The sequence below is a fragment of the Pseudorca crassidens genome, chromosome 7 (genome assembly GCF_039906515.1).
Source record: "Pseudorca crassidens isolate mPseCra1 chromosome 7, mPseCra1.hap1, whole genome shotgun sequence".
NCBI lineage: Eukaryota > Metazoa > Chordata > Mammalia > Artiodactyla > Delphinidae > Pseudorca > Pseudorca crassidens.
Genome location: NC_090302.1, coordinates 43,489,123 through 43,509,537, shown reverse-complemented (window position 1 = coordinate 43,509,537; position 20,415 = coordinate 43,489,123). Strand labels below are relative to the sequence as shown.

The following is a 20,415-nucleotide window of genomic DNA, read 5'->3' as shown; positions in this document are numbered from 1 at the left end:
AGCAACCTTGGTTTCAGATCAAGCGCTGTGTCACTTGTGCAAATCCATCCATCTGCCCTGGACTCCCTTTCTGGGATCCCTTCCTGCTTCTCCCTTCCCACGTGGGGTAGGACCCTCAGATGCTCCTCTCCGCTCCCTTACCAGGACCCTGTTTTCCCACTGGGCTCTGATGCGGGTTTGTCTTCTGAGGTTCTTGTACACACCTGCTCTTCTCTGCAATGTACTCACCATCCACCAACCCCTCTTCATCCTGTCTGGGACTTTCTGGCCTGCTCTACGTTGACCCTGGTGATCTGTGTGGGGTTGTTTTGTTTTCTGCATGCTTTAATTGAGGCTACTTTGTTAAAAAAAAATTTTTTTTTTTTGTATACTCTGTTCTCTGTTATAAAAATAAAACACGTTAATAAAAGTACAAGCAATACAGAAATTGTTGGGTGGGGGCTAGCGGTGCGATGGATAGCACATCTGACTACGGATCAGAAGATGCCAGAAATTGTTCAGGGAAACAGCAAAAATCACCAATGCCTCTCTCACTCATTTTTGTTTGATATGTAGTTTTCTTTCTATACTCATGGGCACAAACATACTTTTTTTTTTCCCAGAAAGTATGATTAATCTCTATCTTCTGCATGTTCTGTACGTACTGTTCTACAATGTGCTTCCACCTAATAACACAGCATGGGCTTCTTTTCATCTCAGTGAATATAAACCCTGCTCATTTTTAAAAATAGCCCTAGAGTATTCAGTTTTACTGATGTCTTTTAGTTTATCAGTCCCATAGCAATGGAAATTTAGTTTTATTCTATTTTATGGGTTGTTGTTCCTTATAAAGAATTTGCTGCAATAAGTATCTCTGTAAAGGTGTCTTATCTCTTTTGTGCACATATTGCTATAGGTTACCTTTCTAGCAATGGAATGCTGGGTCAGAGGGTCTAAGCACTGAAAGGCTTTATGAGCATTTCTGGCCTTGAATATATCACACCAAAATAGCTGAGAGTACCTATCTCCTCACACTATTAAAACCACTGGCGGGACTTCCCTGGTTGTACAGTGGTTAAGAATCTGCCTGCCAATGCAGGGGACATGGTTTCGAGCCCTGGTCCGGGAAGATCCCACATGCACGGAGCAACTAAGCCCATGCGCCACAACTACTGAGCCTGCACGCCACAACTACTGAGCCCGCGTGCCACAACTACTGAAGCCCACGCACCACAACTACTGAAGCCCACGCATCTAGAGCCTGTGCTCCGCAACAAGAGAAGCCACCGCAATGAGAAGCCCATGTACCGCAACAATAGCCCCCGCTCGCCACAACTAGAGAAAGCCCCTGTGCAGCAATGAAGACCCAATGCAGCCAAAAATTTTAAAAATCAATAAATTTATTAAAAAAAAACAACACTGGAGGTTATCGAAGTTTTTAATTGTTGAAAATTTAGGGTGAAACTTCTCTCTTTGTTGTTTTAATGTATATTAAATTATTAAAGAAGGTGAGAATTATTGTTTATTGGTTATTTATATTTCTCTTACTGACAGGGAGGCACCTGATAAATCCTTTGCCTATTGTGGTCCTTACTGATTTTTTGGAGTTCTTTATACAGAACTTTGTCATATACTGCAATTATTTTCCTGCCTTGTGCTTAGTTTTTGAATTTGTGATTTTTTCCCAAATAGAAATATATTTTTATATAGTTGAATCTATCAGTTTTTGTCTGTATGCTTTTTGATTGTTGTATCATAGTAAGAAAGGACACTACACTCCTACCTTAAAAGTATGTCTACATGTACACAAACATTTTCCTACAGTTTACTTTTAAAAACAGCATTATTATTCATTTTGGCATAGAAGTTTGAGGCTGGCACGTGTAAATCAGTGAAGTTAGCACACACCCTCTCACCAGACACAAGTATAAACTCAAAATGGCTTAAAGACTTAAACATAAGACATGACACCATAAAACTCCTAGAAGAGAACATAGGCAAAACATTCTGTGACATAAGTCATACCAATGTTTTCTTAGGTCAGTCCCCCAAGGCAGTAGAAATAAAAGCAAACAAATGGGGCCTAATCAAACTTACAAGCTTCTGCACACCAAAGGAAACCATAAACAAAAGACAACCTATAGAATGAGAGAAGACATTTTCAAATGATGCAACCGACATGGGCTTAATTTCCAAAATATACAAACAGCTCATACAACTCAACAACCAAAACACAAACAACCCAATCCAAAAATGGGCAGAAGACCTAAACAGACATTTCTCCAAAGAAGACATACAGATGGCCAACAAACACATGAAAGGATGCTCAACATCACTAATCATTAGAGAAATGCAAATCGAAACTACAATGAAGTATCCCCTCACACCAGTCAGAATGGCCATCATCAAAAAATCTACAAACAGTAAATGCTGGAGAGGGTGTGGAGAAAAGGGAACCCTCCTACACTGTTGGTGGGAATGTAAGTTGGTACAGCCACTGTGGAAAACAGTATGGAGGTTCCTCAGAAAACTAAAAATCGAGTTGCCATATGATCCAGCAATCCCACTCCTGGGCATATATCCAGGCAAAACTGTAATTCAAAAAGATACATGCACCCCTATGTTCATAGCAGCACTTTTCACTATAGCCAACACATAGAAATAACCTAAACGTCCATCAACAGATGAATGGATAAAGAAGATGTGGTACTTATATACAATGGAATACTACTCGGCCATAAAAAAGAATGAAATAATACCATTTGCAGCAACATGGATGTACCCAAAGATTCTCATACTAAGTGAAGTAAGTCAGAAAGAGAAATTCAAATACCATATGATATCACCTATATGTGGAATCTTAAATACGACACAATGAAACTATCTGTGAAACAGAAACAGAATCACGGACATAGAGAACAGACTGGTGGTTGCCAAGGGGGAGAGGGGTCGGGGGAGGGATGGAGTGGGAGTTTGGGATTAGCAGATGCAAACTATGATATATAGGATGGATCAACAACAAGGTCATACTGTATAGCACAAAGAACTATATTCAATATCCTGTGATAAACCATAATGGAAAAGAATACAAAAAAAAGAATGTATATGTATGTATAACTGAATCACTTTGCTGTACAGCAGTAATTAACACAACATTGTAAATCAACTATACTTCAATAAAAAGAAGCTCAAGGCTGGACCTTTTTATCAAATGTTACTCCTAATGTTTCAGAGAAAGCATGGCCAAGTTGGTATGTCTCCTCCTTTTCCCACCTCTTCTGACTGATATAAATGAAATAAAGTTATATAAGAGCTAGGGGTTCAGTACATTGTCTTAAGGTGTTCAATTCTGGAAGTCAACAATCTAAGCTAGTAGGAAGTAAAAGTAGCTTTATTTTACTCCCTTTAATTAATGGATCTTCCCAAACTTAATAATTCTTCTGGGACTTCCCTGGTGGCACAGTGGTTGAGAATCCGCCTGCCAGTGCAGGGAACACAGGTTCAATCCCTGGTCTGGGAAGATCCCACATGCTGTGGAGCACCTAAGCCCGTGCGCCAGTACTACTGAGCCTGCGCTCTAGAGCCCGCAAGCCACAACTACTGAAGCCCGCACGCCACAACCACTGAAGCCCGTGCGCCCTATAGCCTGTGGGCCACAACTCCTAAGCCCACGCACTGCAACTATTAAGCCCATGTGCCGCAACAGCTGAGCCCGCGTGACTAGAGCCCGAACTCCACAACAAGAGAAGCCACCGCAATGAGAAGCCCGCCCACCACGAGGAAGAGCAGCTCCCGCTTGCCGCAACTAGAGAAAGACCGCGTGCAGCAACGAAGACCCAACGCAGCCAGAAATAAAATAAAAAATTAAATTAAATTTTAAAAATATGAGAAAACTACTTTAAAAAAAAAATTCTTCTGCTACAACTATAAATTACCGTCCTCCCATTGCTATCATTTTCTCACTATTTGCAAAATTTTCCGGTCTCATTTAACTCTCTATCCCCAGGCCCTCCAAATTTAATGTTTGGTCTCATGCTCTCTTCACTAAGAAATGCTTGATTTTCTTTGTCTCCTTTTCTGAATAACAGGCTTTTCTCCCTGGCGACTGTTGAAGTCAATTAAGCCTTGGTACACAGGGGAGAAGTCAACTTGACCATTTTCTTTTGCCTTTGGTGAGAAGATGTAGTACACAGGCTCCTGAATATCCTGTGCTAACAGATCACAGTGGAGAGTCCACTGTTGGTGATCACACAGACTAACAAAAGATGAGGCAATGAGGCCAGCCGTGGCCTCCAGTAGGGACATACATCTGTAAAGGGGACTAGCTTTCTATGTTGTGATCTTGCACTGATAATGGGAACAGTCTGAAAATGCCTTAAAAGACATTCATTATGTTTGAACTTTTTTTTTTTTAAGCCAAAGAGCCTCTTTATTTGTATTAAATGTTAGAAATCACTCCCAGGAAGAAAATGAGGTTAGGTATTATTCATGACGTATTTGATCACTAACATTAGGCATAATTGAATCCTGGACATGCTGTGTATTAATCTAGACTATTGATTTAGAGAACATTAGGTTGAATGTTACTAATTTAATTCGTAGGAGGAGTGCTTTCTAAATGACACTCATCGTTCAAGACATGTTTAGTATTATGCTAAATACCCAGAGATTTACAAACTAGCTTTGAATTTTCATTCCTAAGATACCTTTCATCGCTCCCTTTTATGTCACTTAGTATCCAATGTGGATTCAGGTTTGTTTGAGCCTGAAGTGTATATAGTTTTGGGGGGAGGGAGCTTTTTAAGGAAAATAATCTTTTCTTTTTTTTTTTTTTCTTCAAACTTTTACAAAAGCATGTAATGATGTGAACATATTTCTAGGGACCCTTTCTGACAGAACGAAGCTTAAGTTCAGCTTCATCTTTTGCCAGTATCACAAACTGAGAAAATTCTTCACTTTTTTCCTGTTGAAGTATAGTTCAGTACAGTTGGAAAGAGCATAGCCGGGGTTCAAACACGGGCTTTCTCCATCTTCTTTGCTATTGTTAGAGTCCTAGGTACGTCTTAGTCCCAGGCAACAAGAGTAACTTGCTCAATGGTCTTCCGACTTCCATTTTTTCATACACTCTGCCCCCCCCCCCGGGTTTGCACTTTTACTTGTTAGAGGAAAGACATCCTGTACCCAGCTAAGAAAGTCTTTAAAGTTCTTCAGGTGACAACAGGTACGTAGTTAATTTGAATGTGAAAACTCAGCATACAAAAATACAAGGAAAAAATCATCCTTTCATACCACATTATCATTATGGCATAAGGTTGCTTGTGGGTAAAACAGAATAAGCCTAACGCTTGACTAGTTAATATGCAGAGTTAAAACAGGGAATTGATTTTATAAGCTGGTTGCCTGTAGGCTGTGAAATAATGGAAGACTGCAGATAAGGAAGTTAAATGAAGTGACTATCTGATTATGTGGAAAAAATGTTAGGGCATCTTATTCACATAGGAAACTGTCTGTCATTAGGGGTTAGTTTTAGAAAAGATAGCTTAAACGAGGTCACTAAACATCGCTTAGCCTAGGAAGAAAAAATATAAGAGCACATAAGTGTTTCTTATAATGTTCTTATCAGAAATATTCAGGCTAAAATTCTCTATCATTTTTCCATTTCCCTTATGAAATGGCTTTGCTGAGACCTGAATTACGGTAAAAATAACTCTGCGGTTGGTTTGGATAACAGAAATAGGTCATCATCAATTTTCTGACCTTTGGATATTTTTAAGTTTATAGGATTAGTATAATAAAGTATTAAAAGAAAAAAAAAGCTCAGATCTCCCTTAATATGAAAGACTGGCCTGTTAAATCCTTCACTATCTACATATTTCTGATATCTTTGGCACTTCTAAATATCAAAGGAAGTCAAGCCTTAATTATGTCGGTACTTTGAATGACATTTGGACACAATTATTAAAGAAAATAGCTTGGGAGGGAAGACTAATTTAACATCTTTTGATAGTGAGCTTCAGAAATTTTCCGTAAGCAAAATCACACTGTGGGCAAATAACCTGGCAGCAGTGTTTGGTGAGCATCAACTGAATAAAACAGGCAAATGGTGTAAACATCCTTCAAGCACTTGAGAAATTAAGGGCCCTCAAGTCACCGCAAAATGGCTGGATAAAAGGGAATGTAGATGTGAGGCTGGGTCACCAGGCTTGACTTCAGGTGCGCTAGCCTAACCTAGCAAAAGATCCTCCTGTTCACTGTCAGTATATTTATGGAGAGAGCATGGCCCAGGAGTCGGGGACAACTCAGGTTTTGAATGCTGGCTCTGACGTTTACTGGCTATGTGACCTTAGGTGAATTGCTTAACCTCTGGGGGTAACATAATACCTATTCATAGATGTGACGTGAGCATTAATATAGTTAATATTTATAATGCACCTAGCACAGATCCTGGCACACAGTAAGCACTGTGAAAAGTGTTCATTAAATAAAATTAATTACTGACCAAACACTCTTGAAAGCCTGTGCCTTAAAAACTCCAATTTTGTTTAGAATGTATATGCCTAGTTCAGAATGCTCACCCAACAAACGAGAAAACCATGCAGCTTTCCAAACATTAATTTCATACTTTGGGACGCTAATGTATTCTCTCTTTATAGTCAGTTATCTGTATCTGCATGTTTATAAAATATAGCTATTCAGAGGCACTTTGTGTTTTCAGTGTTTAATGTTGTTGTTTTTAAAACAGTGTCTGAACATACATCCTTCATATGAAAATCAAGGTGGACTTAAAATTCAACTTACATTAAAATTCTCTCCTTTGAGTTTAAGACCTAAAAGCAGGGTTGTGGCTGTTAATCTGGTTCTTTCAGCATAACTGTGTCGACTAAATAAAAAGAACTGTGTCAGCAAGTGGCAGCTTTAATTACCAGTTTGCTCAGCCACCACCACTTTGCTTGACAGTTTTACTATTTATAAAAAGAAAAGGTTCAGATGTAGTATGACACAGCTCTCCAGGGCAACAGGAAAGCACAGGGGGAGGAGAGGGAGGGGCGAGCAGGGTCCTGCCACAGCTGTCTTCTCTGGGATTTTAAGTTAATGCTTGACTTTTACACTTGAAGATCTATTAGCAGAAGAAGGGCTGGGAGAGCTGGGGTCAGCTGGAAAGGATGGAGTAGCTGGGGAAGAGTGACTGAGATGGCAGAAAAGAATATGAGTTCAAGACCTTTCACCTCCTATTTGTGTATTTCAACCTACAGGGTCAAATATCCTGATAACTATAAAAATCCAAGAACATGATAAAAATGCAATATAAAATCTCTACTTAAACATGATCATCTGTAATACAAGTAGTTTAGCCACTTCCTGTTTTCTTAGCTTGAGGAAATAAAGCTTTACACTCTGTGAAGGCAGGGTCTGAATCTATGCTGGTTGTGGTTATAGTCCTGGTTGCTCAATGACCATTGGTTGACTTAAGTAATTTGATGATGCAAGTAATTTGATGATGACTCTCCTAATTTCATAACTGTGTTCTTCTATGAAAGAAACTGCTGGAATCAGTATAGCTCTAAATAAGTCAGGGCATCATTCAATTGTGGTATTTCTTTTTTAATCATTTTCAAAGTGTATCAAAGCAGTAGCTGTAGCCAGGATTCTCTTACTTTCAAATTCAAATACTACAAAGTCAGAGAATGCCACCCTGTAAAACTGAAACTACATGATGCCATTTTTTAAAGCAAGTGCTTTGTATCTGTATATATTTCTTAAACGCAATTTCATTGAGCAAGAGAAAGAACTAAAATAAGACTGGTAATCATATCAGGAGTGCCAGTGTTTGATCCAACAGCTTTTCATTTTCTCCCTTTTTTTTTTTTTTTGCGGTACGCAGGCCTTTCACTGTTGTGGCCTCTCCCGCTGCAGAGCGCAGGCTCAGCGGCCATGGCTCACGAGCCCAGCCACTCCGCGGCATGTGGGACCTTCCCGGACCGGGGCACGAACCCGTGTCCCCTGCATCGGCAGGCGGACTCTCAACCACTGCGCCACCAGGGAAGCCCCAATTTTCTTCCTTTTTATTTTTCCCCCAGCACACCCTGTCCCATCCCTCCTTCCTTCCTGCTTTATTGGGGATATAGCACTAAACATAAGAAAGTCCCTGACCTTGTGGAGCAGACATTCTAGTGGGAAGAGAAAGAAAATAGAGATGCAAGCAAATAGTTAAATGATACGATTTCAATTAGTGTGACACATGGAAAATAAAGTGAATACTGGGATAGAGAGTGACTAGGTGGTGGTGTGGGGAATGCCTTTGATTACAGAGGTCAGGGAAGGCCTCTGAGAAGATGACATCTGATTAAGTTCTGAATAAAGAGAAGGAGCCACCCAGGTAGGATCTGTGGGCAAGAACATTCCAGACAGTGGGAGCTTGTACAGAGAAACCGGTAAGCTCTAATTTTTCCACCTCTAATTTTATCTTCTAGATTAAATTCTCTTTCTCTGCAAACCCAGTCCCGGTTTTCTTATAACACAGCATGTAACATGGCCCTACATGTAACACTTGTAACACAGCACGTAACATGGCCCTACAACCCCAGCCAAGCACAAGGCCTGGCATAAAGTAGGGGTTTAACAAAGGAGTGATGGCTATGTATGACCTCTGTGAGCCATACCTGTTCTGTCAAGCTCTAAACCGTCAATCATGTCCACCTATGACCTGAGATACAAACAGAAGCTTCTAGAAATCACAGAAAAGAGCCACCAGCAACACAATGAGAGGTTTGTTCCTAAAGCCACCTAGATGACATTAGATAAGATTAGATAATCTTTCACTTTTCACTTAACTTTGGCCTTGCCAACTTGGCCACTTACCATGCCCAGTGTACTCAAAAGAATCTGCTTCATCAGGGGTGTCGAGTTCATCCACATTGATATCGATTTCGTCTGGACTGTCCAAGTTATCATCAGAGAGAACAGACCCTTCACTCTGATCCAGAGACAGATTGATATTTGGGGCTGTGAGTTTGATTCTCTGAGGATGACTGCCATTAAGATCCAGAGAATTAGGAGGTTCTAAAGAAGATAAAGAGCAACATTATTAGACCATATACACGGCTGCCAAGAGTGGGTGTGGGCCCCAGTGAGAAACAGTGTTAAGGCCTTTCAGCAAAGGCACACCTGCTAAAAGTCCTCATGTGGGATTTAGACCCCACTCTTGGCCAGCAGGCCTCAGTACTGGCTCGCCCCGGCTACCTCAGCCCTGGCCATGCAGAAATAGGAAGTGGGAGCAGAGATCTAGTTTTTAGAACTGCCCTGTTCAGGTTTGAGAACTTGACATTGATACACTACTGAATCAAATTTTTTATGATGCATATTACTTAAGAAAAACAGTTAAGCTTTACACATAACTTATAGTGATTCATGGAGACTTTATTCCTCTGAAATGGAGGATACAAACTTTATCTGTAATGTTTACAGACAACCCAAAATACGTCTCTTTAGTTCCTGACATCTCTGTTGTGAACTTTCTTTGGCTTTTTTTTTTTTTTTGTAATAAAACTGAGGTACCCTCCCAGATTACATTCCTGGATCAAGCACTCATTAATTCTTATGCCAATATGGCTTGACATTGGTTCCTGTACCGTAGTGATAGTCTCCTCGTGTAAGGCTCATGGAATTAGCTCCCACTCTTTCACTGTAATATGCATCTTGCTGTTTAAGAGCCTTTCACTTAACAGAAGCAGAGCTGGAGAAGTCATTTTTAACCAAGTTGATCCCAACTAAACAATGTTAGAGAGATACCTTAACAAAACAATTTCAGGATTCCCTATCACAAAATGTTTTGAAGGCCATCTGGTATACCCATCAATTCTGGAATTCTAACTCTAGTCTTGTCTCTTGTCCTAAGGAAGCTGACACTGTTTCTTTGTCATTAAGATTTTTTTTTTTCTGTCTAGACAACACCTAAACTGTGTTCCATGTAATGTTTTTATGTATTACTTGAAAAAATGTTTCTATTGATCCGTCAGTTTGTAAAACATTGGGTTTCCATATTACAGGGATTCTCAGAGCTGTGCTGTCCAAAAGAAATTTTTTGTGATGGTAGAAATGTTATGTATGTAACATTTTGGGGGGTTTTTGGGCCACGCCACGTGGCTTGTGTGATCTTAGTTCCCCGACCAGGGATCGAACCTGGGCCCCCTGCAGCGGAAGTGCAGATTTCTAACCACTGGACTGCCAGGGAATTCCCACAATTCACGTGAATTGTGGACCTTGAAGAGTGGAGCAGATGTACAGTGGCTACCATGCTTATTCGGCCATAGAACACTTAAGAATAGTTATGTCACATGATTAGTACTTTGAAGAATGCACTTTAAATACTCGGACAGAAATAAAAAATTGACTCCCTTCTTTCTCAATTCTAGGCTTGACTGATAATGTCAGGGTTCAGGATCTTGGTATGATCCTGTAGCTGGTACAGTGCAAAGGAGTGAACCTAGTGCAGAGTGAGAGTCATATAGGTTGCCACTGAAATTTTTTAATTCCTTTTTGTATATGCCTTGGGTTGTAAAGCGTAGTTTGGGGTTTTTTGTTTGTTTTTCCTTTTTAATAATCAGGATACTGAGCATCCTTAATATTAAATCGCTAATTTTTAATATTCTCACACTTACGTATAAATTTGGGGAACTTAGATGTTAGAATTTGGTATTATGATAAGCAGCAGCCAGTTATCACAGGAACTGAAAACATTGGCAGATCCAGGCACGGCCCAGTAGATAAAGGGTGGCCCACACTAGGTGATGATTCAAGTCAGCTCTGAAATTAACCACATCAAGCCTAACACCTTCCTCACACATATTTCTTTTCCTCTCTTCACTTTTATCACTGATATCACAAGTTGGATGCACAGGAAGTGGTTCTCTCACTGAATAATGAACACGTTTGGATATAGAACACTGCTGAAGAAAATGAATGAACGCTTTCTCACCAGGCCTCATGTCTGCCGCACTGGGACTCAGCATTCCCTCCTCAAAGGGGATGTCCATGCCCACATCCTCTAACAGTAATCTGAAAAAACAAACAAACAAACACAAAGCAAAGAGTGTAAAAAATTGTGTGGGATTTAATTTTCTTTGAAAAGGAAACCCAGAGATTCCAGGATGGCATTTTCAATAAACCAAGTATGTGTACTGAATCCATTGTAAGTGGCCCTAAATTAGAATACAGACTTTCTGCAGTTACTGTGAATGAGAACCACGGACTCGGAGTTTACTCTGTGCACAGAGTGAGTCACTTCTGCCAGTTCTCATAAGTAAACACACCTCGAGTAAGAAATTCAGAAACAGGAGAAGCAAATAACTAATAAAATATACTTAAGGGGACATTTAATTTTTTTTCAACAAGGGATACAATATATATGCTTTGGAGTAAGTACAGACCTGCCTTTGTATATATCTCTTCCTCTGTAAATTTGAGCATATTACCTAAACTGCGTGGACAGAGGAAAGCGTACTCTGCTGATCTGTTTGTAAAACAGGGATATACCACCTACCTCACTGAGTTGTTGAAAGATTAAGCAATGAATGTAAAGTGCCCAACATTCCTGAGAAGGTGCCAACTGATGTTATTTTCCTTCCTTCTTTGAATATTTAAAGATTCATTGTGAAATATAAGTTGGTGAAGATGGTTCTGGTCATGAGTTACCATCTTTTCTCCCTAATCAGTGTTGAACCCGGGACTGTTGAACCCAGGACTTACCCACTTGGTAAGACTAGTGGAAGGGAACAGACAAATACTGGAGGAAACTGTGGCAAATCTATATGCTGTTGTAGGAAGCTGATCACTGTTCACAGTAAATTCCCCTTGACTTATTTTTATCTCCTGACCCTCGTTCAGTACATCCCCATTTATCATGATAATATATATATATATATATTTTTAACATCTTTATTGGAGTATAATTGCTTTACAATGGTGTGTTAGTTTCTGCTGTATAACAAAGTGAATCAGCTATACATATACATATACGCCCATATCCCCTCCCTCTTGCGTCTCCCTCCCACCCTCCCTACGATAATATATTTTTCTTCGTGGTGGCTTCCATGTAATTTTACTCATCTAGGGTGAATACCTCTGATGTAGACACTAATCTAAATTTAAACATGATAAACCTTAGTGTTAAAGTTCTAAATTTAATCCCTCCCTCCCTCTCTTACTGCGACTCCTCTCCACCTCAATCTGGGTCTACCAAACATTTGGAGTTTGCTTACCTGGATGATCAGTTTCTTCAGGATTCAAGTTAAACCCCTTATTGTTAACAAAGTCTATGACGTAAACAAAATCCTGTGTCTGTAGTGATAACTGTGCTTGCTTCATTTATTCAGCAAATATGTATCGAGTGTCTACTCTGTGCTAAGGATGTAGAAGAATGAAACAGACCAGCCTCATGCTTGTGGTGAAGATGGGATGATGGAGTTAAAATAACGAGGGGCTTCCCTGGTGGCGCAGAGGTTGAGAGTCCGCCTGCCGATGCAGGGGACGTGGGTTCGTGCCCCGGTCCGGGAAGATCCCACATGCTGCGGAGCGGCTGGGCCCGTGAGCCATGGCCGCTGAGCCTGTGCGTCCAGAGCCTGTGCTCCACAACGGGAGAGGCCACAGCAGTGAGAGGCCCGCGTACAGCAAAAAAATAAAAAATAATAATAATAAAAAATAATAATGAGGACTGTCACCAGCAATTCAGCACTGCTCCCCTGAGAGAAGTAAATGCCTGTGTCCTTACCCTCAACCCCACAGACCCCTTCAAAAACACAACCCCAGGGAGTTTCTTTCTCCATACACTTGTTGTGGCTTCTGCCCTATATGTTCTCTGAAATGAGTCCTGCACCCTAGTCGAAAAACAGTGAGCAAGGGGTCAGCCTGTGAGTCAAAGGCAATAAACGTATTGGCAGGAACAAGATAACCCTTGCCAGAGACGCACCGCATGGGGTGCAGCAAACCAGACTGTCCAGCAATGGAGGTGGGGTGGTAGGCAAAGAGAAGGCCTGCTCTAGGCCCCAGTTTGAAAGTCCTGGGACCCAGAGGGATAGCTGTCTAGGTTTCCCATGCTGTTGCGGTTTTTCCAATCTCCTTACAATGACCCCTCATCATCTGAAGTGATCTGTGTGCGTTCTCTTTGACATCAACCCTGTAGTACCTGAAAAGTAGCAAAATGCTGCTGTTGAGAGCAGCTAGATTCAAATCTCAGCTCTACCCCTTACTGTGTGTCATATGGCAAGTTACTTAATCTTTCTGTGCCTCCATTTCCTCTCCAATAAAAGAGAGACTGTGCAATGCCTGAAAAGAACACTGAAAGAAACGAATGGTATCTGCTTTACTGTAGTTCTTTTTGCTATTATAATTGCCTTCTCCATTAGCCTTGAAGCTTCATGAGGACAGAAACCATGTCTGTCTTCTTTACTATTACATCTCCAGCACCTGGTAGAAATAAATACCCGATAAATATGTGTTGGATTGAATTATTGAACTTGAAATCCCCTAAATGCACATGTACATTATTTTCTCTAGTTGCCTATGAGTCAACCTAAAAAAAAAAAAAAATGACATCATACCTACTTGCTTCAGAGAGCACATAAGGGTGCTGGCCTTAGCTCCAAGATAAATATGAAGGGTTTAAAAATAGACAGATAGTATCCATCTTAAAATTTTGTAGGTTTTGTTGATGTTTGTGAGTTATAGGCAACATCATGGAATAACTGAAAGGGTCCTGGATATGAGGTTATAGTCCTGGGTTACAGTTCTACGGTTAGTACTGACAAGCTCTGAGAAAATTAGCTGACCGTCTTTGTGATTTTAAATGAAGCTAATGAATACAGAATATTACAGTGACTGTGGAGAATAAACAATAACTAGAATACATGAGAAAATACTCTGGAAATTATCAGGCATTCACTAAGTGTAAGGTATTGTGTTCCCTCATTTTAAACATCATAGCAGGATCAGTGATTTAACAGAAGTCTGTGTCATGGTTGGACAAAACATATATTAAGGTTATTAAAATTGGGGTTTCAGCCTCGGTAAGGGAAAATTTCAGTGCTGCACAAATCTCCACAGAGCCTATAAGTGCCCTGGACTCACTGAAGTTAGTAAATAGAGCCTTTGTCTCTCAGCGCCCCTTTACGGCACAGAGACGCAGTTAAGAAAGTGCTAGAAAACCAGAGGCGGCATACCTGAGGGAAAAGAGAAGCTGAAGCTGTGACCAGGCAGTGATCGGAAGAGAGGGACTCACAAATCCACAGATATTACAGAAGGCCGTGGGGAGTTTTTAGGAAACCCCAGGGACAGAGAAGGAACGCTGCACCACAACAGCCCAGAGGCAAACCTGGCAGAAACCCAAGTTGTGCTCACTGTAAATACTTCAACCACATTCATACATTAGGTCTATAAATATTTGTAGAAATGAAGTGGCCAGAGTAGTTGGCGATGGAACAGCATGGAGTTTTACCAATGGGAATGGAAGCCTCTTGGGATCTGTTAGGTAACAAATCAGTCCATAGTGAAGGTTAAGTATTTTACCTTACCCAACTGTAGTCACTACCTAATTAGGGGTTTTCTCTGTACGGAAGGGAGCTACCCAACAGGCTGGGGGTGTTATAAACACTGAGTCTGACTCTACTATTGCTGACCTCCCCAACAGATGCTTGGCTCCACGTCGCCATCTAGAGGACGGATCCAGAACTGTTTGCTGGGCGGTTTTATAAACATTATCGCTCTTCACCAAATAGTTCTGGCTCTCCGCCTTTTGTCCTCCTCTGAAATTAGGGTGGCCATGTGACTTGCTTTGATCAATGAAACGAGGGCGGAAGTGGCAGGTGTCACTTCCGGGCAGAAGAATTAGGACCAAGTGTAGGTGCCACGTGCTGTTCCCCGCCTTGGTGCCTATGGAGGAGCTCAGAACAGGGGCTGGGAGGAGAAGAGCCCCTACTGGATAAAGATCGTTGGATATATGAGCAAGAAAGAAATCTTTTTGTTTTGCCCTGAGATATTGGGTTTCTCTGTTACCACGTGCTAATCCAGCCCATTCTGAGCAGTACAGCTGTTTGTTTTGAAGGGAATATCTGACTGGCACTATGCCCTGACTTGGATTACCCAAATCAGGGCATTTCCCACATTCTCAACCCAGGCTCAGGGTGATGATAAACATCTTCTTGTCTAGGTTTGCTTAGCATATAGGAACATTTTTTTAAATGAGGACAAAGCTCAGAAGACCACCAACTGCTTTTCAAGCATTCTATAAACTTGAATATGAATATAGCACCTTTATGGGTTTCTCATAGCCACCTAGCCCTTGTCAATTTACTTAATATTTTTCTTTAAATTGACTTAAGTTTGTTTTGAAAGGAAGGTTTGTTATCACTGTATGTAAGGAAACTTAGAGTCACTCACCTAAAATAGTCACATAAATTAAATATAATCAAAATAAAACAATGCTATTAAATTCAAGCTAGAAACCCCTGGGCTCTCCCTCTGAGACTTTTCTTTATTTGCTAAAAAAAAAAAAAAAAAAAAAAAGAGGGATCAGAAAGTGTCTGGCAAGGTGTAATGTCATTTATCATTATAAATCCAAAGAAATGCTATATAAGACAGAACACCCTAAAAGTAGTTAATACATTTCCAAACTTGAAAGAGACTGGGGGAAATCCCCAGGTGCTGGAAATGAAGAGTTATTCTAGAAAGCTGATGAAAGGTAGCCTGCAGGATTTTGGACTGGACATAGGCCTTTGGGCCCCACAGGAGAAGTGACCTCCAGGTGCTGGAAGAAACGCCTAGACCCTGAACTTCTAAATAAGGCCGTGGCCCTTAAAAAGCGGCCCTATTAATGAAAGAGGGATGAGAACAAACTCTATCCTCTGGCCTTGGAAAGCACAGTCTGCCTGGAATCTTGGGTGGAAAACTAAAAGCAACCTATGAGAATTAGAGACACTGCTTGTATGCCAAGTATGTCTTGATTTATATTACCTGAATGATGGAGGAAACGCAAGTCAAAAGATTAAAATGAAAATTCACCTAGGACCATTGAAGGCCTCGAGTCCTAGGGTTCCAAAAGAACCAAATACGAAACCACTTAATGGTGCTACTTCTACTATCTAGGATTCACTGGAAATCCACTTAGGAGAAAGAAAAAACCCTCTGAAAGGTGAACCCACACCAACACCCTCACCCACGCCCACCAAACTACTAACTAAACTACGGAAAAACACCATGGGGGATTGCCAGCAGATGCTGTAAACAGAAGAACTAGCAATAAATCTTTAGAAAAAACACAAAAAGCAATATGAAAGAGATTATAATAATTAAAGAATAATTTTTAAAACTTCGTGGTGTTGAAGCACTGAGATTTGGGGTTGTTTGTCATGGCAGGCAGTGCCATTTACCCTGAGCAGCCATGCTGGCTAGAAAAGGGAACATCTAGGGCTTCCCTGGTGGCACAGTGGTTGAGAGTCTGCCTGCCGATGCAGGGGACATGGGTTGGTGCCCCGGTCCAGGAAGATCCCACATGCCGCGGAGCGGCTGGACCCGTGAGCCATGGCCGCTGAGCCTGCGCGTCCGGAGCCTGTGCTGCGCAACGGGAGAGGCCACAACAGTGAGAGGCCCACGTACCGCAAAAAAAAAAAAAAAGGAACATCTAAAAATAATAATGCAGAAGTGTTGATGATAAAGTGATATAAAAAGAAATATCAGAAAAACAACAGCCACAGGAAAGCAATTGTCACAATATTAGTAGCAAACAAAATAGACTTCAGGCAGAAAAGCATTATTAAGGCTTAAGAAAGTTATTACTTTATGATAAAAAGAGGAATTTCTCAGAAGATATATTGACCCAGAGCCAATATGCTTTTAACAACACAGGCCAAAAAATCGAATATAAATTATAAGGAGAAATTAACTTCATGGGGGGAAATTTGAATGTCTCAAGAATTTAGGAATCAATCTGAAAAAATGCATAAAGATACAGAAGATCTGAACAAAGTACTAACATAGCTTGGTCTAATGGACAGATCGGCACTCAAGAAAAATACACAATTTTTTCAAACTCATGAAAACTATGTAGAATGTCTTGTAAAATACCAAAAGTCAACATTGCGTGTACCTTATTTTCTGACTTCAGGGCCATATATAAGAAATCAATCATAAAAAGACTGTGGAAATTTAAAAACACATCTGTAAGTAAATGAACAATAAAGCCCTACGTGTCAAAACTTGTGAAAGCAGCTAAAGAAATTCCTAGAGGAAAATAAATAGCCTTGAACTCAGATATTAGAAAAGAAAATGGATGAATTATCTAAGGGCTCAACTCAATCGAGAAGTTGGAAAAAGAACCGTGCTCCTGGGTGATTCAGTGCTATTTATACTGAATCTGGGCACCCCTCTAATCACAAATACCACCAAGTGGGGAAGAGTGACGTAAATAGAATCTTCCAATTTGAGAATGGATCCCATGTATATTAGTAGATTTTGTGTCTCTGGTACTTCTGCTTCTTAATAAAGAAACTAGCGCGCAGTAGCACGGCGGTCCTGACACCAGAGTAAAAGATCAACTGAAAAAGGAAAATTTTGGGACCTGGTTATATGCACCCTCTTGAGTTTAGACCAGATACAAAGGTAAGCCCATTCTACATTGTATATCCTTCCAGCATTTATGAATCTGGAGGGATTTAACTGTTGTAGGATTAGCTTTGTCCGAGATCAGTTTCTTTTTAATAGCGAATGAGCAGTGAACCGAGACTTAGCGCACACACAACACTTCTAGATTCTAATGTTTCCTGGCGGGCATGCACACCCAGCAGCAGGCAACAGCCCTTTTAGGGAATAATCATTCTTATAAGACTGACCACTAAAAAATACAGCTCCATAGAAATAGGGTAGCAGGTTAAGGATGTTAATTGTTCTTTAGAAAAATACCATATGGTTATGCTGATAAATTTTGGGAAATGATTACATAAAGAGAGAGTTCCCTTGTGACTGACTTCATAAGTCACTTTCTCTAGGAGTGGAGATAAAATGAAAAGAAAAAAAAAAGAAGAAACAAAACCTTTCATGAGGTGCTTGCCTGCTTTTGTTGAGTACATAAATTAGCCCTTTAAAGACCAATGGTTGGAGAGTTGCCATTTCAGGATTCTTGTCTGATAAAGTAGGCTGGACAATTTAAGATAAGGATACATGCCACCCTGTGTGCCCCAGGGCACTTATCACATTACTCAACTGGGAGGCAAGGCAGAGGCACTGGGGTTCACACTCAGGTTAATCCAGCTGATACCCAGGAAAGGATGGGCGCTTAGGTCCCACAACAGGAAGCTGGGTTTGAGCCCATGAAATGAGGCTCTTGTCAACAATTAGCTACCCCACTGGGCCTCACTCACCCTAGAAAAGATAAGTGTGGTGACTCCTATAAGTCAGCCAGCTGAGGCAGATAAGGAAGGGGGTGAGAATAGGGAAAGGAGATGACAAAAAACTAAAGGAACACAAGCACTGGGCACTCACCCAGTTACCACCTTCTCTAGGGATTTTGCAAAACCCCACAAACCACAGCCATCTGTTCTCATGTTCTCAGAGGAGAGAAACATTATACAGTCTCCTTACACAGGGCTGAATTCTCAAAATTTTTTTTGCAGGTAGCAAAAATCACTTGCTGTCCAAATGACCCTTGAATTATAGCATATGTCGTTTTGTACAAAATCCTCTGTAGTAAACCTTATGAGCCCTAAAGTTTGAGGAACACAGCAGGAATAGAAGGAAAGCCTAAATAGCATTTCAAACATTTCTTTTCAGATAATAATTCATTAAATCCTTGGCCGTGAACAGGGCTGCATGGAGAATTCTACCTCTTGCCTGCAGGGTATATATTATTCTCTTTTTCACATGTTTTCTAAAACCTTAAGACATATCAATATTTGTTACTGAGAAGATTCAATTAAATGGCATAATCTCACACTGGGAAGGGGCATATACTTGGTTCTGAAGCGAATCTACAGTTCATAACTTGGATTACTCACAGGCATTTAAAATTCAACACGTACAAAACTGAATTCAGCATCTTCCTCTGCACAGATCTGCTACATCCTACATTCTCTGTGGTAGTTTTAAAAAAGTGTCCACAAATTCTTTGACATTCCTTTCAAAAGTTGGAGCCTAACACCCCCCCTTTCCTTAAGTGTGGACTGAACTTGGTGACTTGCTTTTAAAGAACAGAATAAGGTAGACGTGACAGTGTGTGACTTGTCAGACTAGGTCCTAAAAAGCACGTGGCTTCCTCTTTGCTCTCTCTTGGATCACCCACTGTGGGAGAAGCCTGCTGCTGCCATGTCCTAAGGATGTTCAGGAAGCCCTATGGAGAGATCCAGGTGGTGAGGAACCAGGGCTTCCTGTAAAAATCCAGGAAGGAACTGAGGCCTCCTGCCAATAGCCATGCGGGTGGGTCACCTTGGAAGCAGATCCTCCAGCCCCCATGGAGCCTTCAGATGACTGATGTCTCGACAGCAACTTCATAAGAGACCCTGAGTCAGAATCACCTAGCTAATCTGCTCTTAAATTCCAGACACAGAAACTGTGAGAGAAAAAATGTTGTTTTAAGCTGCTAAATTTCGAGATAATTTATTACACAGCAATGGTCAGCTAATACCTTCCCCATCCCCGTGAATGTCCCTACCAATCACCTGTGAGCTCGCAATCCCCAAACTGGCAATCATTCTTAATTTCCTTCTTTTTCTAACATTCCTTCCCAATCCAGTTGACCATCCTGACCATCCAGTCTTATACATTTGCAACCTCCTCTCCTCTTTATTTTCACTGCTAAGACCTTAGTTCAAGTTCATTTTTTCCTTGCAGAAACCTGTTTCTGATTTTACTCCCCACCCCCTTCAAATTGCTCACTCAGTATCTAACCATCTCAATCTAACCTTCTTGTTTCAGTCCTTTCATGTCCCCACTGTCTCAAGGGAAGGGTCCTGGCTCCAGAGAATGGCTCACCAGACTTCACGGTCTGGCCTTCCAGGCCGAACTCGAGCCTCCTCTCCCATCGCTCACTCCCCAGTTGGTTCTTGCTTGTCTTCTAGAACTCAGCTTAGACATCTCAGCCTCACCCCACACAGCTGGGTCAAGTCCAACAGTACCCTGAGCTCACATTAAGTGGGTATTTTTCATGATTTACAACCATCTATTCCTAACTTCTCTGGCCCCACCCTCCCCATTCCTCCCCACTCTCATCCCCCCTCCACACATGCACACAGAGGTCCTTGAAGGCAAGCACTCCCAGTGCTTAGCAGAGGGCCTAGCATGTGGTGGAGGGGAATAACTAACTATTGAATAAACACCCTTATTTAGAGACGGGAGGATGCCCTACTTCTCTAGCAGAGTGTTCCTCATAAGGTCTCACCACATATTGGAACTTGACCA

At 41.0% G+C, this 20,415-nt stretch overlaps 1 protein-coding gene across 7 annotated transcripts in view; it reads right to left on the bottom strand.

Annotated features, from left to right (window-relative positions):
• Positions 1 to 20,415, bottom strand: part of PRUNE2 (prune homolog 2 with BCH domain) — a 272,426-nt gene that overhangs the window by 39,121 nt on the left and 212,890 nt on the right. For all 7 annotated transcript variants that reach the window (XM_067744124.1, XM_067744127.1, XM_067744125.1 and 4 more), the window contains 2 exons: positions 10,955 to 11,034; positions 8,839 to 9,039 (listed from right to left, as the gene is read on the bottom strand). In XM_067744124.1, coding sequence (XP_067600225.1) covers positions 8,839 to 9,039; positions 10,955 to 11,034 — 281 coding nt within the window. The remainder of the gene's footprint in view (positions 1 to 8,838; positions 9,040 to 10,954; positions 11,035 to 20,415) is intronic.